This window comes from Lytechinus pictus, chromosome 2 (assembly GCF_037042905.1).
Source record: "Lytechinus pictus isolate F3 Inbred chromosome 2, Lp3.0, whole genome shotgun sequence".
Taxonomy (NCBI): Eukaryota; Metazoa; Echinodermata; class Echinoidea; order Temnopleuroida; family Toxopneustidae; genus Lytechinus; species Lytechinus pictus.
In genome coordinates this window covers 24811189-24837600 of record NC_087246.1, presented here as the reverse complement: position 1 = coordinate 24837600, position 26412 = coordinate 24811189, and the positions used below count along the sequence as shown (strand labels likewise).

Here is a 26412-nt window from a genome sequence, read left to right as displayed (position 1 = left end):
CGTTTTCATGGAATGTGTTTTTCCCTAGCTAGATGCATGATCAGACAGACGCTTTACCTGTTACTATTGATTACCTTGGGCCTCTATCAATCTTCTATGCTTCACCAAACTTTCTTAAGGCTACTTACAGTCGGCGGCGTAATATCTAACAGTGATGCGCCTCGAATTTGCATGTAAGTTCGAGGGAATAATAATAATAATAATAAAAAAAAATCATTATTTAACAAGTCTTTTGTTTTTTTGTTTCAATCAACTATAAAAAATGCTTGCAGCAGTAGCGTGATGATGATGATAACTATAAAGGCCTATTTTATGTACGACCTCACTGAATTGAACGCGTCGTTACTAAGATGATTATCTTCGCAGGGGGTGTGGGCGTAGTCTGAGTTGGGGGACTAACCATTTAACACTCATTTAAAACCCTTGTGAGCACCACACCCTTCTCACTTGTCTTCGAAAGTCAACTAGGAAAGGGAGCATCCTAAGTCCTAACCAATCCAGACCTACAAACATCTTTTCTTTTTGTAAAAAAAGTTTACAAAGTCGATCACAATGTCTGATGCGCTGGCCAAATTTGTAAGTTGAAATCATTTCAAACTGCTTTCTGTCTATCTAATATTGTCAGCTGGGAATGAATTGCGAGCCTATACGATTTTCATAATTTTTTTAATATCGTGTTGTTTTGTTAGGTACTAATCTGTCTTTTTTAATTATATATTGTTCATTAAGATTATCCTAATCATTTATGATGTTTACAATTATGGATCACCATGAAAACATTTATTATATCGGATTTATTTATTTATTATTATTATTATTATTATTTTATTTTTTATTTATTTATTTATTTATTTTTTTTTTTTGGGGGGGGGGGGGGGGGTTAAATGGCACTGTGTGAGGAAGCAAATCGATGAACCAAGGGAGTGTGTGCAAGGGGGGGGGGGAGATACCACTCCGTATAGGGAGTACAAAAGTCGCGTTTACAAATGAATTTATAAAATCATTCTTGGGAATAAAAAATTGAAATCACCACAAAGGACAACAATCTTTATTTTTAAAAACTATTCATTTTACAAGTGGCCTACATGCTGAGTGTTTTTGTTTCGTATTAGTTTGTCTACATCATCATTCTTCTAACTTATTCTTTTACATTTTTAGACCAACCCCTGCCCCCCCCCTTCTCTCCCTCTCTCTCGTTCTCTCTCTCTTGGCTGTGATTTGTTAAGTGTTGCGATCATCATCTTGTCTGTGAATCTCTTGTGTGCCCGTCATTCACCACCGTTGTTTCTGTTTTCGCTGCATATTTCTTTCCTCTTTCGTCTTTACCTTGCACTAAACTCCTCTATCAACGAGAGTACGAACAATGTCTCATTTGATTTCAATACTGGCAATTATTCTTTTCTACAGGTTTTAATTCATAGCATTCAATGGCCAATATGGATAACAATTTCGCTTTTAACACTCTTACAGATGACGAACTATTTGAATTGTTTAGATCTCCTCCCACTAATGTAACCCCCACATATTCTTCAGGTACATATGATAATTTCATTGCTGATGCCATCAGTTCATCGGCTGAAGAGCTGCAATTTGACTTTGATAACAATGACCCGGCACATACTTCCCTTTGTAAATACGTAACTGTTTCCCAATTTAAAGATATTGTTAAGAATTTTTATCCCAATACATTATCCCTACTTCATTTGAATATAAGGAGCTTGAGCAAGCACTTCGATGACTTATAATTGATAATAAGGAGCTTTCTATTTGCACGTCGACTAGTGGACTGCGACGAAAGTACGTCATAATAGTCTGCTTTGTGTTGATGGTATACAAAGTCAGTCGAGCACATGATTGGAAGACACTGAGCATGTGCAAGCCATTCCTGACACGTCAACTTCATGATGACGAACGTGGATTTCGCTCAGATCACGCTCGTTCGAAACGTAGTAAACGAGCAATCAAATCCTGCCCATTGATTGAAGCCACATGGTGATTTACTCCAGTGGTTCTGTATACCATCAACACAAAGCAGACTATTATGACGTACTTTCGTCGCAGTCCACTAGTCGACGTGCAAATAGAAAGCTCCTTATTGAATAACCCATCACCACAACCTATGTCTATTATAGGTCTTACAGAGACGTGGCTATATCCCAGGACACTAACCTTCCATTTTCTTTAAACAAATATAACTTCATTAACAAAAACAGACATGGTAGGACAGGTGGAGGCGTTGCTCTGTACATTCATCATAGTTTTCGCTACTCTGTCCACGAAAATATTTCAATTGTCAATGACATTATTGAATCTCTTTTTATAGAAATTGAAATCGCCGGCGCCAGGAATGTAATTGCAGGTGTCGTTTATCGACCTCCAAATTCCAATGCAAATGACTTTACCTCGTACTTATCTGACCTGTTAAATTGTTCCACTTTTACCAACAAGGATTGTTTTATTATGGGGGACTTCAATATAAATATACTGAAATAAACAAACAATAACATTGCACACGAGCTTGTTGAAACTTTTTTAGCGGCCTCTTTCCTACCACTTGTCTCCAAACCAACTCGTGTTGCAAACTTATCTGCTACGCTAATTGACAACATTTTCTCTAATGTTATACCTCATCCTGATTCATGCATAATTTTGTCCGATATCACCGATCATTATCCTATTATGACTTCTTACAAATTAGCACAACCGTCTTTTCGACAAGGTGCTTGTTCCTCAAGACGTAGCGTCAATTCAAGTAATTTAAACAGATTAAGTGCTAGTCTTGAAAATATGGATTGGTCTTGTATTTATTACATAGAAGAGTCTTGTTACGATAAATTTTGCGATTTGCTTTTAGGCCAATTTGACATTCACCTTCCTAAACGGAGAAATGACAAGATGAATTATAAAAAGTCCCCGAGACTACCTTGGATTTCCAAATCCATACTTCGTTCAATTAATCGGAAAAATAATCTTTATTATAAATATAAAGCAAAAGGAACGGAAAATACCAAATTGAAATACACATCTTATAAAAACACTTTGACTAAAATCATTCGTATCGAAAAGAAAAGATACTTCGAAAATAAATTACAACTACATAAACATGATATGCGAAACACTTGGAAAATTCTCAAGCAAGCTATGAATGTCTCAGAAAATAAAGATGTTATTTCAGAAGTTAAATCAAACAACGAGATTATTCAACAGCCACTCAACATCGCTAACATATTTAATGACCATTTTTCATCGATCGGAAATAACCTTGCTATGGATATAGCGCCCTCATATAAACAATTTACCGAATTTCTTGGCACACCCAATCCAAATTCAATATTTTTGACCCCGACATCCCCTTATGAAATTATGGATATTGTCTCTAATCTTGGTAATAAAAGAAGCTCTGGTTATGATGATATCAATAACGTTATACTTAAAACTATAATTCCATATATTGTTGATCCTCTTGCCTACATTTTCAATTTGTCTTTACTTCATGGACAAATTCCTGACTCCATGAAAATTGCAAAAGTCATTCCTATTTACAAGAAAGGAGATAGACTGAATATTAAAGGGGAAGTTCACCCTGACAAAAAGTTTGTTGTGGAGCGTTGTGGCCCAGTGGATTAGTCTTCGGACTTTGAAACAGAGGGTCGTGGGTTCGAATCCCAGCTATGGCGTAATTTCCTTCAGCAAGAAACTGATCCACAGTGTGCTGCACTCAACCCAGGTGAGGTAAATGGGTACCGGTAGGAAGTAATTCCTTAAAAAGCTGTGTGCGCTATGAACGCCTAGCTTAGCCGGGTAATATAGGAGCGCCTTGAGCACCTAACAAGGTGGATATGTGCGCAATATAAATACCCTATATTATTATTATTAAAATAGCAGAAAAAATAATAAAAAATATTGCCGAAGGTTTGAGAAAAATTCATCAAAGAATTAAAAAGTTATTAGAATTTTAATTATTTGATTTGTGACGTCATATGCGAGCAGCATCCCTACATAGCGAATGGTAAAAAAATTAATGAAATCTCATTTTCTCAGAAAATTGAAAATGGTTTTTACTGTAGTTTTCGTATATTAATATACAATTCATTTCACACTCGTTCATGAATAGAAACAAAATTAAGTCATCAGGAACCATACAAAATTTGAAATTCATGCATTTTATATTACATAACATATGGGCAGCTGCTCGTTTATGACGTCACAAATCCAAAACTTTGAATTCTAATAACTTTCTTAATCTTTAACGGATTTTCCTCAAAACCTTCGGCAATATATTTTATTATTTTTTCTGCTATTTTTACAAAAAAATTTTCTTCAGGGTGAACTTCCCCTTTAACAATTATCGACCTATCTCTCTACTACCATGTCTTTCTAAAACTCTAGAGAAACTCATATACACCCGAACGATTAAATTTTTGAATGATAATAACATTTTTTCAAATTTCCAGTTTGGTTTTAGAGAAAAGCACAGTACAATTCACGCCTTATTATCCTTTGTTGAAAAAGTTGCTCATGCTGTCGATAAATCTTCACACACGGTCGGTATTTTCCTGGACTTCTCCAAGGCCTTTGACACTATTAATCATGACATCCTACTTCATAAATTATTGCATTATGGCATACGTGGGAAGGCCTTGGAGTGGTTCAGGAATTACCTCTCTAACAGAAAACAATTTGTTTTTCTTAATGACAATTCCTCCAATTTGTGTAATATTAGTTGTGGTGTGCCACAAGGAAGTATTCTGGGACCCCTCTTGTTTATTTTATATATAAATGATTTTTGCAGAGCATCTGACATTTTATCTTTCATTATTTTTGCTGATGACACGAATCTATTCTTCTCTCACAATGATCCGCTTACACTTGTTAACATAATAAACTCTGAATTAACTAATATTTTGAATTGGATCAGAGCTAACAAATTATCAATTAACCTTCAAAAAACTAAATACATTTTATTCAGTAATACCATCGATTCCTTACCTTTTGACATTTTTATTGAAGATTTTCATCTGGAAAGTGTCTCCTCAATTAAATTTTTGGGAGTTCATGTAGATACCAAACTCTCCTGGAAATGCCATATTGATAATATTTGTAAAACAATATCCCGAAATATAGGCATCATAAATAGGTTGAAAACGTTTATTCCTGTAACTTCTCTACTTACATTATATTCTTCTCTTATATTACCATATATCAACTATGGGATCCTTGTTTGGGGCAATACCCACCAAAACCTACTTAACAAAATATTATTATTACAAAAAAGCCCTTCGTATTATTTCATTCTCACACCCCCGTTCTCACACTGATCCGCTTTTCCCTGATTACAAAATTTTAAAGGTCCAAGACTTATACAAATTTCAGCTTGGGCAGTTTATGTTCATGTATAAAAACAGTATGGTTCCTTTGGCATTTAATCATTTTTTTTCTCAAAATAACAATTTTCATAGGTATCCTACCAGACAAGCCGATAACTTTCATCTGCCTATCTTAAGAACTCGTTTTGCGCAAAATACGTTTATTTTCACCGCCCCCAAATTTTGGAATTCACTCCATACAGATGTTCAACAGGCCCCCTCTATCCACTCCTTTAAGAGAAAACTAAAAAAAATTATGTTACTGTCTTACCAAAGTAATTAATTAGTTCGTATATTTTTTTAGTATTGTCTAAGCACGCTATTAAGTCACACTCTCTTTGATCCACGTTTGCACTCTCGTTCTTGCCCCCCCTTATCTCTCTCTTTTCGACCCTTTCTCTCCACATAATCTGTGTCTGTGTGTGTTTGTATGCCTCCCTCTCCCCCCTCCCTCTCTCTCCCCACTTATATTTGCCCTCTCTCTCTCTCGCTCCCCTTTCAGTACTTTATTCCTTCTCCCTGCCCTCTATTCTTCATCATGTTTTTTTTTTCTTTTTAGTTTTTAGTATCGTCCTATATCTCTGTCATCTTTTTATCATTTCTCGCTATTACTCACCATCTTTTTATTATTTCCAATATTCTATTTCAACCTATTGTATTTACACCTGCAAATGAGTCCGATTTCTCAAATGTTTAATATACTTACTTAGGGGATCCACGCTCTACAAGCAATGCTTTTTAGTGGATCCCCTCATTTCCATATCAGATTGTTTTGATTGATTGATTGATTTGTAATCATTGTTATCATATTTATTTTGTATTTGCTTATATTTATAATGTATGCTTGATTTGTATTTGCTTATGTTGATAATGGAAATGGAAAATAAACTTGAACTTGAACATGAATTGAACGATTGAGCGCTTCAAAATGTGTACAGGTTTTCGATCAATTGATGTTTACATTTTCCTTTATTGACTTACTTTATCAGAAGTCACATTTTGTCGTGCAATATTTTTTCAGAAACATTTATACGCGTGAACGACGAGAGCGAGAGCTCAATCATCGTAAATTTTCAATTCTCATGACCCTTTAGGGTCAATAATCATCATGTCATCTCAAATTAAGGGAAATCTGTCCAGGAGGAGTTGGTAAGATAATTGGTTACACTTCGTAATTCCGAAGGTTCTTTATTCCGAAGGTTCGTAATTCCGAAACACGTAAATTGCCTATACCTCGATGTTCGTTAATCCGAAAACGTAAAAGGGTTCGTTAATCCGAACATTTGTGGCGTTATTCCGAAGGTTCGATAATCTGAAAACGAAATAAGGTTCGTTGTTCCGAAGGTTCGTTAATCCGAAAACGAAATAAGGTAAATCATTTAGTTTTCGGACTAACGAACCTTCGGAATTACGAACCTCATTTCGTTTTCGGACTAACGAACCTTCGGAATTACGAACCTCATTTCGTTTTCGGACTAACGAATCCTCGGAATTACGAACCTTCGGAAATACGAACCTTCGGAATAACGAAGCTTCGGAATTACGAATGTATGCGAGATAATTATATTACCCAAAATGATTAATAGCAAAGTCGTAATCCTAAACTGGGTCCTAAAGGGCCAGCCGAACCCGTGCCGAAACAAAACGCTTCTGCTCCTCCCCTCACTCGTGTGCATCATTTTATCTTTTTCAGTGATGTCTGTTTCGACAACTTCTGGAATTATTGCATTATGATTGACCCAGAGGTAGTTTTTATGGTGATTCTCAAGAACGGTCGATCACACACATGACACACGACTTCATTTGTGATATTCGCGATTTTCGTTGCAAAGGCTCGCAATTTTAGTCGCGAACTTCACGACTGAATCTGCGAAGTTTGCAACAAAAATCGCGAACTTCACGACTGAAGTCGTGTGTAATCGACGTCGTACTTCGGAGCCACAAAACCGCCTGGTGATGATCGACACACCCTCGTGATTTCATACATGAAATCAGCTCACGATTTCTGCGCAGTAATTCCCTCGTAAGCAGCTGAATGGGCATGCTATCTTTTGTACTTCTGCTTCAAAAGAAATTTCAAATCAAACTAACTTTATAATGAGTTTAGGCCTATATCCTCTATCCAACGAATTGATCTTGAACATGAATCGAGTTTGGCGTGTTATGACAATGGTGTAGAGCTCTCTAATTATGATATGGGTAATGACCGGTGAGTAACAAAAATACCTCACAACAGTAGCGGACCGTAACCCGGAGGAGACAAAGCATTGGGGGGGGGGGGGGGGGGCACTGCATTGTCTGTGAACAATGCTGTGCCCCCCAATGCTTTGTCTCCTCCGAGTCACGGTCCGCCACTGCCTCACAAGATGTCATTTTAATGTACATCATAACCATGATGAACACAGCAAAGAGTGTTTGATATCCAATCTATTGATCTATAGACCAATTCAGTTTAGGTACTGGTTTTATGGGAATTGCGGAGGGGGGGGGGGGGGGGGCTTCAAATATGCCTAACAAAAGATAATTTATTCAATGACATAGCAACGCATTTGGCTCATTGCATAATATTCATTGAAGGTGTTTTCTTTGGAAGCCTTCCAGTTATGGCGGTCAGAAGCTACAGAGCACCGAAGTCGAATTTATCTATATCTCATGGAAGGATATGATTTCAAATGATTTGGAAGAGGATACTCGTTCTGGACATATAATACTTTTCGTGTTCATGATGAGTTTTTTTCCATTAAATTCGAATTATGGTTACGAATTAATCTGAAAGCATTTTAAAGCAAGAGAGGGAGATAGAGAAAGAAAGAGAGAGAGGGAGGGGGAGAGAGCAAAAGAGAGAGAGGTCAGAGGGAGAGAAGGGGGGGGGGGGGGGGAAGGGGGAAGAACGGGAAATGTTGTGTTAATATAGATTAAGAGGAGGTAGGCGAGTATTAACAGGGGATGGATTGAAATTTTCTATTAAAATTTATTAATATATTATTGGTTCAGTGTCTTGTTTGAAAATGTAGCTACATTATATAGGCATTTTTTTTTAAATTTACATTATTTTGTTTTCATTATTTTTGTTCTCTTTATAGAAAGCTGGAATGCCCAAGGAAGTTATTGACGGTAAGATAGTCCCCTAAAACCACGGTGTAATTCTTTAAGTTGTGAAATACTTTTCCGTCTTAATATTTGCTGCCTTTTGTGGCTGACTGCATAACACTAAATATTCCGAATGAAATATTTTATAAAATGTTTGCTTGTGTGATTAAAATATCAGATTGTATGAAAAACATTGAGAAATAAAGAAATTTTCTCATTATTTAAATGAGTCAAGAGAATATTTCAATCAACAGCAAATGTAGAGACTCCAAAAAGATATTGAAAGAAAAAAAATTGATTATTTGAATTAAAAAAAAAAATCGAGATTTTTGTATCAGAAATACTATTAATGCACTCTGAGGTAATCAATATATGAATTATGTCTACGATCTACTGTCATTGTGTAAATTTCACATTTGTAATTTGATCCAATTATTTTGTATGTTGTATTATATATGTTTATATGAATAAAGTATTGTTACTTTGTATTTTGATTTATCCAAAATAATATTGCAGAAACACCAGCTAAAAGCGTATGGTGTTAACAATTCTCTACAGTGGCGTAATGAGCCAAAAATTTCGGAGGGGCCAGATATCAGTGGCGTATCAGGCAAAATCTATAAAAAAAAGTTACGAGCAAGCAAAAATTTCGACAATTTTAATACAAAACTATAATCATGGAGGGTAAGGACGTCGAACTAGGGTCCATGATCAAACTTTCTAAATAAAAAAGGGAACCTTTTTCACGTTTTAGTTGGATCCGACTTATTGTGGAACGGGGGGGGGGGGGGGGTGTTCGAGGGAGGGGTTGGGAGTCATTGGAAACGCTGGAACTTTCCATCCACCAAGCTAAAATGAACGACTTTCCTACTTTTTTTCTTTTCTAGGCCATATATCTTTTTTTTTTGCTGTTGGCGAGCAGTGGGTTCCATGGATCGCAGGGAACCCCCTGTCTACGGCCCTGGATTTTGACATAATTTTCAGAAAATGATATATTTTACCCGTCCTCTCTTTCCTCTTCTCTCCATTTCTCGGTCGTGAAAAATCTGCTCGCCACTGCTTCTCTCTAAAACGTCCTCCATTCTCCCCTCTCTTAAAGGGCAAGTTCACCCTGACAAAAAGTTTGTTGCAAAAATAGCAAAAAAAATAAAAATAAAAATAAATAATAATGAAAAATATTGCCGAAGGTTTGAGTAAAATCCATCAAAGAATTAACTTAGAATTTTAATTATTTGATTTGTGCGGTCATATCATATAAAAAAATCAATGAAAAATAATTTTATCACAAAATTGAAAATGGTTTTTTTTAAATGTATTTTTTGCATATTAATAGACAAATCATTTCACACCCGATCATGAATAAAAAGCAAAAAAAAAAAGTCATCAGGAACCATTGAACAAATGAAATTCATGCATTTTATATTACACAACATCTGAGGCAGCTGCTCGTTTATATGACGTCACAAATCCCAAACTTAAAATTCCAATAGCTTTCTTAATCTTAAACGGATTTTCCTCCAACCTTCACCAATATTTTTATTCTTCTTTCTATTTTGACAACAAACTTTTCTTCTGGGCAAACTCCCCCTTTATAAGGGTTTGTCACACATTTTATGTATCAACCTAATAACATTGATTCACTTGTATTTTTGTAGCGATGAAACAAGAGTTCAAAGACAACTATGACACAAACAAAGACGGCACCGTTTCTTGTGCAGAGTTGGCTAAATTAATGGACTGTCCTGAAGAAGAGGCTCAGAGAATAATCACGGGAGTCGATGTAAACTGTAAGTTCAAAACAAAGACTTGTATCGACTTATATAACATTGATTATAATTATGAAAATGGTTGATGTATACATTATAAAGAGAAAGTGGGTATGTACGTAGACACCCACGTTTTGGAGCACGCCAAAACGCTCTCACTGTGCGAACAGACCCACTTTTCTTATAGAAAAGTGGGTCTGTTCGCAAAGATACACTGTAAAAACTGTGGTGTTAAAACTGACACCAATTGGTGTTAATAGAGGACCACACCCTGAGGTGTTAAAATTACACCCTAGAGATTGAACATAACACCAAAGAGTGTAAATGTAACAACCAAAGGTGTTGTAATAACACCTATAGGTGTAAAACTAACACCACCAATTTAACACCGGTGTAAAATAACTGGTGTGGTCCTCTATGTACACCGGTTAACACTACAGTTTTTGCTGTGTAATTGTGTCCCCGTTGGTAAGTTATAAAACGCCTTCAGTTTGTCTTAGTTCAGTTTCAATTTCTATCAGAATACTTAACATTTTTACATTCTGATGCGTGACACTTTTTTTTATTTGAAAAGTGTCTCAGAATACTCAGCAATTAAATGGGATTCAACCCCTCGACCTCCTCCATTATTGGTGTTTGAGAGAGGAGATTAACACAAAGTTGAAAATTTGAGAAAAGAAAACGGGACGAAGAATATTCAAGTAAAATCGGCTCTAACATAAAACTTTGCAGGAGGTTGCAGCTAAATCTCGTGTCAACTTAAAGCTTAAACATCAGATAAAATGGTAGTGATAGAATTTAGACGGAAATCAAAACGTTTCTTACATAAATGTGAAAAATATGAATAATCACCTTATTTCGTGGAATAATCATCCTATAAACCACATGAAGGGTATATTTTATCCACCCTAACCCATTAAAACGAATATATCAGGATTGTGTGGTAGCCATTTTAGGTTCATACATGAAAAACCTTCATTGAAACGTCTTGTTTTTTTTTAACTTGGCAATCATATCCGCGAAAAATCGCGAAATGCCACATTTTTGCTATTTGAAGTAGGAAATTAACAACCTTAATGCACATTCCGGAATAGATTTTTTTTACAGAAGTATTCTTCAAAGTGTTGTCTTTCAACTGGGCATGACAAAAATTAAAATTCTCTAATTGCCCAAAATGAATTTTGGCGCACTTGGCTTTGTTTTCGCCACGGCCCACTGTGCGGCCGCCGTAGGAGAGATGTGACTGCTGCATTAGAAACTCGATTCTTCTTTTTCTCAACTTTAACCAGGTGACGGGCGCATGCAGTTTGACGAGTTTTTATTGTACATGGAAGGTTCAACCAAAGTGGATTTGTACAGTTCAGATGAGATTAAAAAAATGTTCGATGACCTCGACAAAGATGGCAATGGGAGGATTAGGTAAACATATATATTTGGACCTATTTTTGTTTTCATACACTCTTCCACCAATAGTGTTTTCCCAGAATAATAATAATAAGATGGTAATTTCATGATCTATGACGTTTATCTTCGAACATCGTAAATACATTTTTAGACATCTTCCGTCGTGCATATTATTTGCAACTTAACATTTTCGAAACGCGCTTTGGGGTTCATTTTCCCTTATATGATTATATTGTAAAGTTAAGTATAGTTCTAGCAAAGTTGAAAGACTTATATTTTATCTAATTATGAATTAACTACAGCCCTGATGAGTTATCCAAAGGAGTCGGAGAGATTTCTACTAAGCTGGTCGAATGTATGGCCAATAAATTAATTCAAGAAGCAGACAAGGATGGCGATGGTCACGTCAATATGGAAGGTGAGTTCATTGGAGTAAATGACATTACGCGAATACGAACAGTATCCAACATAGTTTTAAATTGGTCCGAATGCATAAAGAAGGGAGTTAAGTGTATTTTTTTCACCAACATCAAATTGAAAGGAATTAGGGCATCTCGAAGTTTTGCATACTTCCACTTTTCAAAGTGTCCTCTGGGTTTAATTACATTTGTTCCGGCGAAATTTGCTTCACTATATAAACTCCACACACTAATCGAAAGACTAACCCCAACACTTGGTATAAAACTATATACCCTAACTTAAGGGTCAAGTCTACCCCATAAAAATGTTGATTTGAATAAATAGAGAAATATCAAATTAGCATAATGCCGAAAATTTCATCAAAATCGGATGTAAAATAAGAAAGTTGGTTTTCGTTTTGGTAAATCTTTTGTGTTGGTAAATCTTTTGTGTTATAGGGATTGACCTTTGAAAGGTCTTGAGGCCTATTGTTAATCCCACCACTTTCTGTTAATATTTATTATATTTATAATGTACCTTTTGTATTCACGTTTGAATGTATTTTTTTAATGTGTTTTTTATGCTATTGTACCTGTATTTTTACCAGATTGTGGAAATAAATAAATCTAAATCTAAATCTAAAGTTATGACATTTTAAAGTTTTTCTATTTTTCACAAAATAGTGATATGCACAACTCGTTGATAAATTATGCAAATGAGACAGTCGAAGATGTCCCTCACTCATTTTTTTATTGGTTGAATTGTATAATATCTTATTTCTTTGCAGATTTGACATTAAGGACCAACTTAACTGAACCATATGATATTTAACAATGCTAAAAAAAAATCCCCATGTTAAAGGAGCAATTAATCGTTGCTTCACTTGACAATGAGGAGAAAATTTAGAATATTTAATATTTCATGTAATTAAATACAAAAATAGTGAGTGGATGACGTCATCAGTCTCCTCATTTGCATACCGACCAAGATGTGCATATACAGTAGCTGTTTTGTGAAATTAAGCGAACTTTATATTCAATGATTTTCACGGGCATGATTGGCTCTTTCATTGGAAAAACTTTTTGAACCATAGTTATGTTAAATTTTAATAATATTATGAAATATCAACCTATGCAGAGTTTTTAGTGTGCACGACAATACATTAATTTATATCATTATTCTGTTTAAATGAACTGTACAGTATACATGGTATAGTTATGGTAAGAATCGACTCAAACTTTATTCTATTTTATCTTAAGTGTCATATTGACATTTGTTGTAATAGTCACGAATATCGTCCACATTTTTTCTATTTTACACTGTAGAATTCTTCGACACACTTGTGGCGAAATTACCCTTGCGTAAGGTAAGTGGAGCCCATTTCCCTCCTAATTATTTTAATACAAAATATCATCCTGGTGTCCATATTTTGTTGTTCGAAATAGACATGGTCGCGCATGGTATCCACTCGTGAATGGAAGTGACCCCCCCGGGATTCACGATATAGAGAAGGTGATTTTTCATTTCGATCTTAATTTTTTAATGAAAGTGATATAGGGTGAATTTTCTTTCAGCTCGCTGTAAAGCTTCACGGGAAAAGGGGTTGCCAGAAATTTGCAATGAATGTTCGGTAATTCAGCCTGATTGATCTAAAAGCGTGGTGAGCGGATTGCCTAACATCCAAAACTGCATCTATTATAAAATCGTTTAAAGAAAAATGCAAAGAAGGAGAAGGAAGAGGAAGAAGGAAGAAGGGAGAAGAAGGAAGAAAAAGAAAGAAAAAGAAAGAAAAAGAAAGAAGGAAGAAGAAGGGATGTGGAATGAGGGGGAGAATTGCGGCGAGAGCCTTGAATAATTTTGCTTCAGTCGTTTAAAATAATGTGCGTAATAGAGGATAGTAAGGTGATTATCAATAACTTTTGAAGAAAAGTAAAAAAAAAGACGAAATATAAAGTTGTTATACAAAATAAGAATTAAATAGTTGAAATTTGGTCAATTGAAATCTCATTTATTCATTACTTAGAGTTGAGAATGATAATAAAAAAGGATCATGATTATCGGGAATATCGGTGCCTTGTGAAATGATATTAAGGACATCACATCCCATAAACTTTATGATGATGATGATTGTGAAGGAGTGAAGGGGTTTTTGCTCCTCGAAGGACGACGGATTAAAAAATGCAAAACATGCGGAAATGGCACAATGATGCAAATGAAAAGGAAAAGATTGCAGAAAGGAAAAAAATAGAATAATATTTAAGATTATAATGGGAGATGAGGCAACATTCAAAATTTCGATCAAAATTCAGATATGGCATTATTACATTGTTGCCTATATTCTATCGAAAATATCCTTTAAAATAATATGAATATGTGGTAAATATTGCTGTCGTAAGAAGTTCAAGTGTTTCATCAACGACAATGATTTAATCAATGCCATCAGTAACTCATCGTACAATATACTTGAAGTATAGGTTATAGGCCTATATTAAAGTCATTTGAATTATTCAGTTCATAAATGGATATATGATAGCAATATTCTCATGGTAGCGGACAAAACCTTTGCAATAAGCTAATGATTTGTCTTAACCAAATACGAAATTCTTGTAAAATAGATACTTTGGGTTTTAGAATGCCAAATTAGGCCAATTTAAGAATGCACTTTGTCTGCATTCAAAGATGAACCCACGCATTCACAGTAGTATTAATCATTTGATGATAAAAGAAAACATTGTTTCTGTTTTGAAAAGTGGGGAGGGGGGGGGGGGGGTGATTGTACATGCCATCCACCGTCTCCGAAAAGTGGGGGATATCCCCCATCCCCCCGGGATTTACGTCCGTGGAAGAAGAGGAAGAAGGAGGAGAGGGAGAGGAATGAGATGGAGAAGGAGAAGGTGAGTTAGAAGAAAAAATGAAGAGAAGAGGATAGAAAATGGATGAGCAGGGGGTCATTTCATAAAGCTAAGTTAAGAGCGACTTTAAAAACGATTGGTGATCCTTTCTTACGCGCTAAGAATATGAATATACCATATACCAAAAGAAAGGATCACCAGCCGTGCTTAAAGTCGCTCCTAACTTACGAACAGCTTTATGAAACACCCACCTGGTGTAAAATATTATGTACAGAGGGTAGGAATAATAAACATGAATAATGCGGATAACAATTATCGGGATCCATTCTTACATTTTCCCGCTTTAAAATTTCTTCAAACTTTTTTTTTCTTTACAGGATTTTGGCATGACTGAGAAACTATTAGAACGTAAGACATTCATTAGTTTTTATTGGATTGTAGAAAATGATTAATCTGATCAATATTTATTGCCGCCATATAAGGATAAGCCATGTCAAACGTGAGATAGAAATAAAGGAGAATCAACCATCATTGTTTTGGTTTAGAAATTAAAATTTAGATCGTGACGTAGAAATAAAGAAACATGATGTTTTAGTAAAAAAAAAACACTTTTCAAATTGAGACATTCCACTTCAGTCTCGCAAAATTTGCACTATTCGCACAATTTCTAGACAATGTTTTCTTATTTCAGCCTTGTAACAATGACAACCATACTCTGAAGACTCTACTGGTCTCTTTATCTATTCCCCCACCTGGCCTGACTTTCATATATATCATTTTCTCGTATGTTACTTCTAATATTGATCTATCATCTATATACACGTGATTTTCATATTTTTTAGGTTTCAAAAAATGCTTTCACGAAGATTTTGACAAAAATGGTGATGGCAGCCTTACAACTCTAGAGATGGGTCAACTTTTGAATAGAAATCTTCCGGGCCGATATTCCGAAGAGCAGATTAATAAAATGATTAGTCGGGTCGATCTTAACGGTAAGTTACAAATCAGACAAGAGATATAATTATCAGCAAAGTCAAGATACGGATGAGGGTGACACACATGTCAAGGAGTCACTTAAAATTATAGAAATGACAATGGGAGAATAATAGATGCGTAGCTCCAATCAAGATCCCTCGATCAGAGTTGTTATCCATTCTGATTAAAATTAGAATCTCTTAAGGACCTTGAGTGAAACTACGCATTTATTATTCTCTCGTTTACATTTCTTGAACTGTTAATTATTTACAAGAGCGTTGCCACGAGTGATAAATATCTTTTGGCATTCTAAAAACTTCAGCGTTTGTACTGTATACTATGCAGTCTCATTTACAAATTACTGCGTTTGGGATCATTGGAATATACTGATATTGGATGAATTGTTTAACTTAGAGAGAAAACAAACATCGCATAGGCTTGATGGGGTGCCGTTATCATGCCGATTCTATGGGGTAGCCTATCCCTTTAACTCGTGTGGATTTAAACAAGCGTATAATGCAACAGTTTAATGAAAACTGGATGCAAAATAAAATTGAGAGTTCTCATAATATATTTTATTATTAGCCCATTTTACTAAGGGGGTGTTGCAAGAAAATATTTGCAATCAGTTACAAATATTCTGTTGCAATTTTACAATTAATTGATCCCTTTTATCTGTAGCAAATGAGATTTCACTCCTTGTTTCAAGGAGAAGATTAGCAATCAATCTCGAATTTGCAATTAATTGCAAGACATATGATTAATTTAGAGACCAAAAATAGACTTGCGATTGATCGCAAGTTTCTTGCAACGCCCCATAGGTCATTTTTTCTTAAAAATCTTACATTGACGAGTGGATACCATGCGCGACCAAAAAAAAAAAACGTGAAAAGGATGTCTTTTTCAAGATAGGGCACGTTACGTACGTAACGTGATAAGGGTGTCAAAACACAATAATAATGAAAAAGGGTATCTATTTCGCTATAGGAAAGCTACGCGTTTTAAACGCAGCGTTTAGGGTCAAATTTGCGAGGATGATAAAGCAAAATTAAAATGTTTTATAAAGGATGTCCTTTTTGCCCCAACACTACGTGTTTAGAGTCCGATATGCGCGACGACCGACGGACCTGTGACATATAACAATAAAATATCGCTGTACTTGTTTAGGGGTTCATTTCAGGGAATAGTATCGTTTTGTTTCCAATACTTGTTAAAGAGAAATGCCAGTAGTTGCAGTAAACACTGATTTCATGAGAAAGTCTGTAAAACCAGGCTTAATTGTCAGTATATCAACCCCGGCGGGCCACTTACATTGACGAGTGTATACCATGCGCGACCAAAAAAACACGTAAAAAGAATGTCTTTTTCACGATAGGGCACGTTACGTACGTAACGTGATAAGGGTGTCCAAAACACAAAAATAATGAAAAAAGGGTATCTATTTCGCTAGGAAAATTACGTGTTTAGGGTCCAATTCACGGGGATGATAAAACAAAATTAAAATGTTTTTTATAAAGGATGTCCTTTTTGCCCCAACACTTCGTGTTTAGAGTCTGATTTGCGCGAGGTGGAGAAGGTGGGGTCGTACTAAACCAAATAAGGAAAGCCGACGACCGAAGGACCCGTAACAATCAAACATTCCTGTACTTGTTTAGGGGTTCATTTCAGAAAATAGTTGCCAAGAGTATCGTTTTGTTTCCAATACTTGTTAAGGGTAGGGTTTCACACGCCAATACTTGTTAAGGGGTGCATTTTCAGAATATGGAAATTACGTGTTTAGGGTGCTTTTCGAGACCCCATGGTCGCGCATGGTATCCACTCGTGAATGGAAGTGGCCCCCCGGGATATCAAAAAGGATCTAGATCTGGTACAGTTACATAAACTGAACTTTGTGAAATCTTGAAATCTACGCTGAAAAATGTTCACACTGAAGATCACCAACACAGATAGGCACACGTGGGACATTGTATTATTACTGCTGAAATAAAGACCCGACGGAAGTGACCGAATCCGCGCTTATTTTGCTTATTTCTCAACAATTACACAATTTCTTCCAGAATCCTATGGCACATATTTTTATTCATACAAACAGACACTTGGGTGGTCATGATATTAGATTCTGTAAAAAGTCATTTTGAGATCGTTACCGAAACTGGAATTTATCTTTAAGGGTAGGATTTCAGACGCCAATACTTGTTAAGAGGTGCATTTTCAGAATATGGAAAATACGTGTTTAGGGTGCTTTTAAGACCCCATGGTCGCGCATGGTATCCACTTGTCAATGGAAGTGCCCCCCCCCCCGGGGTTGAACTGGAAGCGTTTCCCTAATAGCAGTCACCACCTGTCATCAGTGTCTTAATATTAAGGGGTCAAACCTTATGGGCTCAGAGGGGTAAATTCAAAGCACTCGACCGATTTGTCGATTCTCGAAAAATCATGAAAATATAATAAATTTGAGTGAAAAATCTATATCAGATCGACAAAAAATGGTTGAAAAACCAGTTTTAATTAATCAACGACCAAGTACGATTTATAAAGTAAGAGGATTAAGAAACCTGTTTTTGTTCATTTTGATCAGATGACGGACGTGTGCAGTTTGGCGAGTTCTTGATGCATGCGCAGAATTTGAGCAAGGATGATATTAAAAACCAGTTCATGGCCATCGACAAAGACAAGAATGGGAAGATCAGGTATGATGATGATAGACAAATAAAACAAGATTTTGTTTCGTTTTTGTCTGTTGCTGTTTTCATTATTTTGATACTCCTTTTTTCTCTATAAGCCTTGGCGGTGTTAGTTTTTGTTTGACAAATTTTGTAGTTAAAAAAAGCCCCCAAAACATTTGAAAGCTTGAATTGTTTCGGATGATGGGGGGGGGGGGGGGTGAGGAGATAGGAATCTTAACGAATGGGGCTTAAAAAATAAGTGCACGCCTAGTTACCAGGAATGCGTAAAGTATTTCCATTTACGCGATTTATTTGAATACAGGATAAAAGAACATTGCTCACGGGCATAGGTGCCACGGCCGGGGATCGAACTCCGGACTTTCCACACCGTCTGCAAAAACTATGGTGTTGATTTAACACCAGCCCAGAATATATACCACACCAGAAAATTGTTAGCACCAGTTTCGCGTTGGTCTAACACCAGAATAGGTGTTTATACAACACCAATTAGTATTAAAACAACATCGGTTTGATTCCAAACTGGTGTTTCAATACTTCTCTAGTGTGGAGTGTGGACATAAATATGTAGATTACGGGCTGGTGTTAAATCAACACCGGAGTTTTTGCAGCGCATGGGTATTTTCACACGAGAATCTTGAATCATCATTGTAATGGTGATAGCAATTCGTCTTTAGAATCATCTTACCATTCACACGTTCACTCAAAAACTGTGATTTGAATTCAAATTCCTGAGCGAAGGCGGTATTACGTCCTTTTGGACTTGTCAATCAAAGCACTTCATCGCAAATACAAAATACAATGAGTGCATGACATCTACGGAAGTCCTTGAAAGGTCACGTAAGCTCCGCCCCCAAAGATATTTTGGAGGTCAACCCTTTCAGATGTCAAATTGAGTGGAGCTTAACTGGAATTCACATCCGGAGTAGAATTTGAATTCGTGATTGTCATTAGCTTTCGTGATTCTAGTTTGGTTTCACACGTGCTATAAATTCGTCATTAAAATTATTTTTCACTGGAATCATCATTCAAATTACGATTTTGGTACCATGTAAAAGGGCGGAAAGTATAGTCAGGCACCTTTAGTCCGGGTTATATAAGTTGAACAAGGTGCCACTCAAAGAAGGAAAATGTTCATATCGTGCTTCTATAACCCCTTTTTTACGCTGAATATGATACAGGTAAACAGGTTGTATCCTGAAAATTAACTTGAGAGGGCGCTTTATTCAAAATTCTCAATCCCCCTCTGATGAGCTTGAAGACCATTTTTTTTTGCTTGTCAATTTTTTTACTGGTACGAAAACCTAAATTTTTCAATTGAGGATTTTTGATATTTTTTTTGCTTTTCAAATTTTTTGGCGGCCGATTTTGCCCCCCCCCTGTGGAAAATCTTAGGTACGCCACTGTCTAGAACCACTGTAAAAATTTCTCCTCCGAGTGGCACCTTGCACAATAATAACAGGGGACCGTTCCATAAGCTGATTGACTTAAAGAAGGACTGGTGATCCTTTCTTATGGTTTTGCGCGTAAGAAAGGATCACCAGTCGTTATTTAAGTCGAAGGTTCGATAATCTGAAAACGAAATAAGGTTCGATGTTCCGAAGGTTCGTTAATCCGAAAACGAAATAAGGTTCAATGTTACGAAGGTTCGTTAATCCGAAAACGAAATAAGGTTCGTTAATCCGAAAACGAAATAAGGTTCGTTGTTCCAAAGGTTCATTAATCCGAAAAATGAAAACCGGAAAAGCAGAGGCAGAGGCAAGTGGGGGGGGGGGGGGGGGACACCGTTGCCGTTATTGATATGAGGGTGGGAATTCAAGGGCGGCCGAACGAATATTCGTTTTGGGGGGGGGAAGCCAAAAATGGATAAAAATGAAGTGATATTTTCACCTTGAGATTATCATCTGCGTGAAGTCATTGTGTGTTGAAGTGACTTCTGATTATGGAAAATGTATATTTAGGCTTTATTTTTCGCGAGAGAGTATAATGAGCGAGCGGCTTAGAAAACAATTCAAAGCTGAAGTTGTAAAACTCGTTTTGGGTGTCAATTATTCGTAAAATGGCATTATTGCGAGGTGTTGCGAGCGTAAATCACAAGCTAAAACTTAAGGGCATTTCAATAAAAAATCGAAATAAAAAAAAAAAAAATCCGACCAGATTTCTGCTGTCATTAAAAAGATGTGCATCTAACTAAAGGATAAACACGAGCGCAAAACGCAAGCTTAAATATATTGACCAGAAAAGGAACCTGCTAAAAAAAACATTTAGTGACCTCTTTGGGATACATATTTCGCCAATCGAATAATTGAGAGTGCGAAGCGCGAGCTGAAAATTTGTAATATTTCAGCCTGAAAACTAATGTAAAATGTATACTTTAAAAAGACTATTTTATTTCGAAACACGTCACATTTTTTTTTTGAAAAAAGGAATTTCCCATTTTGGAAAAATAGCATTTCCCTGTTTTTTTCTTTTTGGGGTACAAGTACCCCCTGCCCCCCCTCCCCCGGCGGATCCAACTTTCGCCAATAGGTGGGGGCGAAATTGTTTTCACCCATATTTTTGTTTGTTTCTTTGAAAGGGTAGTCCTAACATTCAATATTTAGCTTTATTCTTATAAAATAAAGTAAATGTGTAATACATCTTAAGCCCTTTTTAAACAATGCGAGCGCGAAGCGCGAGCTATATTTCTTTTTTTAATATGATGGGCAATATGTTTGTGATCTTTAAAACGAGATGCCTATGTAACTAGATAATAACTGCGAGCAAGGACCGCGAACAGATATTTGAAATATAAGCTCTGACCTGATCCGGGCACTTTTTTAATGCAATACATGCTTTGGCCACAACACATTACTATCACTGCATAATATCGTGTTATCTTGTAATGACAACACCGTTTATGTTACCAAAATGAATCAATTTAATTTTCGGAAATACGAACCTTATTTAATTTTCGGATTAACGAACCTTATATCGTTTTCGGATTAACGAATCTTCGGAATTACGAACCTTATTTCGTTTTCGGATTGACGACCCTTCGGAATTACGAACCTCATTTCGTTTTCGGACTGACGAACCTTCGGAATTATGAACCTCATTTCGTTTTCGGATTGACGACCCTTCGGAATTACGAACCTCATTTCGTTTTCGGACTGACGAACCTTCGGAATTACGAACCTTATTTCGTTTTCGAATTAACGAACCTTCGGAATTACGAACCTTATTTTGTTTTCGGACTAACGAACCTTCGGAATTACGAACCCTATTTCGTTTTCGGATTAACGAAGCTTCGGAATTACGAATTTATGCGGAAAAATACATTTACACAAGATGTGTAGTCTGATTCAAACCCTCCAAAACAATCGGGTGCACAAGTACTGATGGAAAACTTCCCAACCTCTACCTCTACTGCTATATTTAAGCGCATAAAGACTATCTGACTGTGAGTGATAATGTGCTATTTCGGCTACGTTAAACATTAATTGTTGTTGTTGTTATTATTATTATTATTATTACTATTGTAATGATTATCACTATTATTATTATCATCATTATTATTATAGTTATCTTTGTAATTTTTTAATCATTATATTATCATTTATTGTTTTATCACTTCCACTGTAGTCCTGAAGAGATGGTAACCGGAATCAAAGAAATTTATGCTTGCATGGTCGACTCTGAGGTCGCTAAGTTAATCAAAGAAGTGGACAGGGATGACAGTGGCTGCGTCGATATTCGGGGTGAGTTTATTAAAAAGTAAAAGGTCAAAGAAATTGCGCTACTAAAATTCTCATTTTGACCTGATATCAAGTTTATACACTGTAAAAACTGTGGTGTTAAAACTGACACCAATTGGTGCTAATAGAGGACCACACCCTGAGGTGTTAAAATAACACCCTAGAGATTGAACATAACACCAAAGAGTGTAAATGTAACAACCATAGGTGTTGTAATAACACCTATAGGTGTAAAACTAACACCACCAATTTAACACCGGTGTAAAATAACTGGTGTGGTCCTCTATGCACACCGGTTAACACCAGAGTTTTTGCTGTGTACAAATTAAAAAAATATGATAAATTGATAAAACGATAAATGAATCTATTAATCATTTACTTGCACAATGTGGTCTGGTATATAGGCGCTCATGAGTTGCGACACTGTAGATGTTTGACTTGTAAATATTGCAAGTGCTTGCCAAATTGAATTCTATGGTTTGATTATTAAGAGTGGCGTAATGAGCCACTTTTGATAGGGATCAGGGCCCCGTCTTACAAAGTTACGATTGATCCAATAAATCGAAAATCTATGGAAATCAATCAGTGTCATAATTTTTCTATAGGAAATGTGCCAAATGTCCTTTGTAAACTAAGGAGAACACACCGAACTGTCAAAAATTTAATGAATTTATAGATATACATTCATATCTAGATTTTTTTTGGAGCAAACATGCATTGTATACTTTGACTTTGCTGGCTTTCCATAGTTGCGATTGATCGGATCAGTCGCAACTCTTTGTAAGACGGGCCCCTGATGACGGCGTGTTGAGCAAAATTTCTGAAATGTAGCGAGCAAGCGTAGCGAGCTAGCAAAAACTTTGACCCTTTTGGATACAAAAATCTAATTTTGTGATAGATTTTGACTGATATTCAGAAAATAGTATCACATTTAATCTTTTTTCCTTTCTGTTTCCTTCTTTTTCTTCTCTTTTCAAATGTTCGTGAAAATATTTTGGGGTCCGTGGCAATAATGAAACGCTTTTATCTTTTAACTCGATCCGCATGTCACAACTTTTTGTTTTTCATCTTATTTTTTTGACCGAATTATATCCATGTGAGGTTATGTAAATCTACAGAGCCTTTAAAGCGCCATTGACTTGACGAGATACTTTATCTTGCCATGTCGACATAACCTTATTATGTCGACATGGCGAGATACGTTATCTCGCCAAGACGACTTGTAAAAAGTTATGTATCGGCATGGCGAGATACGTTATTTTGCCAAGTTGACTTATAAAACATGGCGAGAAATGAAGGGTCTGAGACCCGGCGAGAGTCCAAATATCTCGCCAAGTTGACATACAACTTTTATAAGTCTACTTGTCAAGATAAAATATCTCGCCATGTTGACATATAACTTTTTACAAGTCGACTTGGCGAGATAACGTATCTCGCCAAGTCGCCAAGTCGATGGCACTTTAAAGGCTCCGTATAAATCAATGCACATTACGTTTTTATTTATTTATTATTTTATCTATCTACTCTACAGAATTCCGTAGATTGCTTCTTGTCCTAATCCCCTTTATGAATTGAATGAAACCAACAGTCTTTACTGTCCCATTTGCCTTGGATGTGCCGTCTCCATAAAGGAACATCAAGACAAAAACATTTTGTCTGGACAAGGGTGACAAGAATACGAGATTCCTTGCAACAACATGACAAGAAAACATCCAGAAATATGTGGCTGTGAAATGTACAAATATCAGCTAAAGTTGAATATTGGGAACGATTGATTTATAAGAGATAAGTGTGGGTGGGGGGGGGTGTGAAATGTACACGTATCAGCTAAAGTTGAATATTGGGACCGATTGATTTATAAGAGATAAGTGCGGGGGGGGGGGGCTGTGAAATGTACACATATCAGCTAAAGTTGAATATTGGGACCGATTGATTTTAAGAGACAAGTGGGGGGGGGGGGGGGGGCTTTGAACTGTACCCATATCTGCTAAAGTTGAACATTGGGACCGATTTATATTTATGAGATAAGTGTGAACAAGAGCGTCTTCTGCAAGCAATTTTCGGATGATATTAGGTTCTATGGATTCGGGTATAGGCGTGGTGTTGCGGCTAGCACCCGCCTTCGTTACGTCAAATTTATTCGAGTATACATGCGACACAACATATGGATTGATTATACTAGTCATCAATTTTGTTTAATACACGAACTGAACCCATCATTTACACATCATGTAGATGACAAAACGAACAAAGATTGACTATTTTGAGCATTATATTATATACGCCATAGATTCTATTGATTATACGCAATTATATTAATTACAATATCATATGTACCAGAGTTTATATTATCATGATTATAGGAGTTTATGAGAGGGATGTACGATTCTTTTAGACAAATGTTATTTACTATCGGGTTGCTGAATGAATAAAGATTGTTACAAAATATAGATGATTTGGAAAATGCAAACCATTTCGTATTTAACAATGACAATGATGTTGGTGTTTTTTTTTAAACTTACTTCTTAATGACAGTACCAAGTTTAGTAATTTTCCCCAAAATGCTAGCTCTGAATCGGGGCATGGTATTGGGGCTGTTGGGGATGTGTATGTCATAAAAGTAATGGAGGGGTGGTTAAATTAAGTCATGGAGTATATTAACACCTTGTGTTGGAGCATTTTTTCTGTTGATAAAGAAAGTATGTGTGGCATATTCTTGGCTGACAATGCGGTTTGGTGTTGCTGCTACTGCAACTGCTGATGTTCTTGATGCAAATGGTGGTGATGATGACGACGACGATGGAGATCATGATTGTGATGATGGTGATGTTTATAATGTTGATGGTAATGTTTATGATGTAGGTACTGATTATGATTAAAGTGAACAAAGTGGTATTGGATAATGACGACGACGACAATGAAGATGATGATGATGATGATAATGATGATGTTGATGATGATGATGACGATGATGATGACGATGATGAAGATGATGATGATGAAGATGATGATGATGACGATGATGAAGATGATGATGATGATGAAGATGATAATAATGGTGATGATGAAGATGATGATGATGAAGACGATGATGATGATAATGATGGTGATGAGAAAGATGAAGATGATGATGATGAAGATGAAGATAATTATGTTTCTTATTATGGTTATGATAATGAAGACGTCGTGATTATGGTCATACCCTCTGTCGCGATAATGGTGGAGATGTCATTATGAATATAAATATTGCAAGATATTAATGATATCTTCTAACTAGATTTACACGCATCTGAAATGAAACTTTTTTGATTTTCTCTCAAATATTCACGATTTCTATTTAATCATTTTTCTCAAATGACCACAACAGCCCTCACAGGCCTGTTTAGCGAAATGATTTGACATAATTATTCCTACCGAATTCCTTAACATCATATCTTTATGACATTGATATTCTGATAATAACAGCAGGGTCCAATGGGAGAACAGTTTTCGGAACTTAATTGGCCACCCTGGGTAAATATACCATTATTATTATTCTACACACATTCTCTTTCTGGGGGCGCAATGAGCTAATAAATAAGAAGACGAGATATTTGAACATTGAAAAGACGGATGATATTTGCAAAAGTTGCGAGTGAGCCAAAATGTCAATTTCAATATTTTGACATGGATTTGACATGTTAATAATCATATCGACCTGAGGCCACATTAAAAAAACTTCAATTAAGTTAATAAGTACTGAAATAGACTGTGGATTCATGAGCTGGTAATGTAATCAGTTTCATTTAAAAGTATAAAATTACATTAATATGTTTTCAAATTATTCGCATGACCCTATTTATCCATATCCACTACCTATGAAAGAAGCTCCCCAAAATAAAAAAAAAAAATATATAAAATATACCGCTACAAAATGTTCATATATTTACTTAATCTAATCTAATCTAGAATTTTATGAATACAATATCAATATCATTACATATATAGAATAACACAGAAAATCATAATGCATATGCAATATTTGGTTGCAGTCAGTACCGGTCCGTGACCCGGAGGAGACAAAGCATGGGGGGGGGGGCACTGCATTGTCTGTGAACAATGCTGTGCCCCCCAATGCTTTGTCTCCTCCGGAGCACGGT

General features: G+C 36.0%; 1 protein-coding gene across 1 annotated transcript; it reads left to right on the top strand.

Annotated features, from left to right (window-relative positions):
- The first annotated feature begins 356 nt into the window (after window positions 1-356).
- LOC129254525 (calcium-binding protein LPS1-beta) lies at window positions 357-24767 on the top strand. The gene is made up of 11 exons (XM_064113926.1): window positions 357-576; window positions 8450-8480; window positions 10112-10243; window positions 11512-11641; window positions 11929-12044; window positions 13351-13391; window positions 15255-15285; window positions 15720-15869; window positions 18431-18542; window positions 22161-22276; window positions 23805-24767. Exons 1-11 carry the CDS (start codon window positions 553-555, stop codon window positions 23846-23848), a joined length of 927 nt encoding a protein of 308 aa, XP_063969996.1. The 5' UTR covers window positions 357-552; the 3' UTR covers window positions 23849-24767.
- Window positions 24768-26412: the final 1645 nt, after the last annotated feature.

Excerpts from the sequence above, each read along its gene's own strand:
- LOC129254525 (XM_064113926.1), top strand. The coding sequence starts at position 553 with ATGTCTGATGCGCTGGCCAAATTT. Across the intron at positions 10,244-11,511 it reads CACGGGAGTCGATGTAAACT|GTGACGGGCGCATGCAGTTT; the intron begins GTAAGTTCAAAA and ends AACTTTAACCAG. Across the intron at positions 13,392-15,254 it reads CGAAATTACCCTTGCGTAAG|GATTTTGGCATGACTGAGAA; the intron begins GTAAGTGGAGCC and ends TTTTCTTTACAG.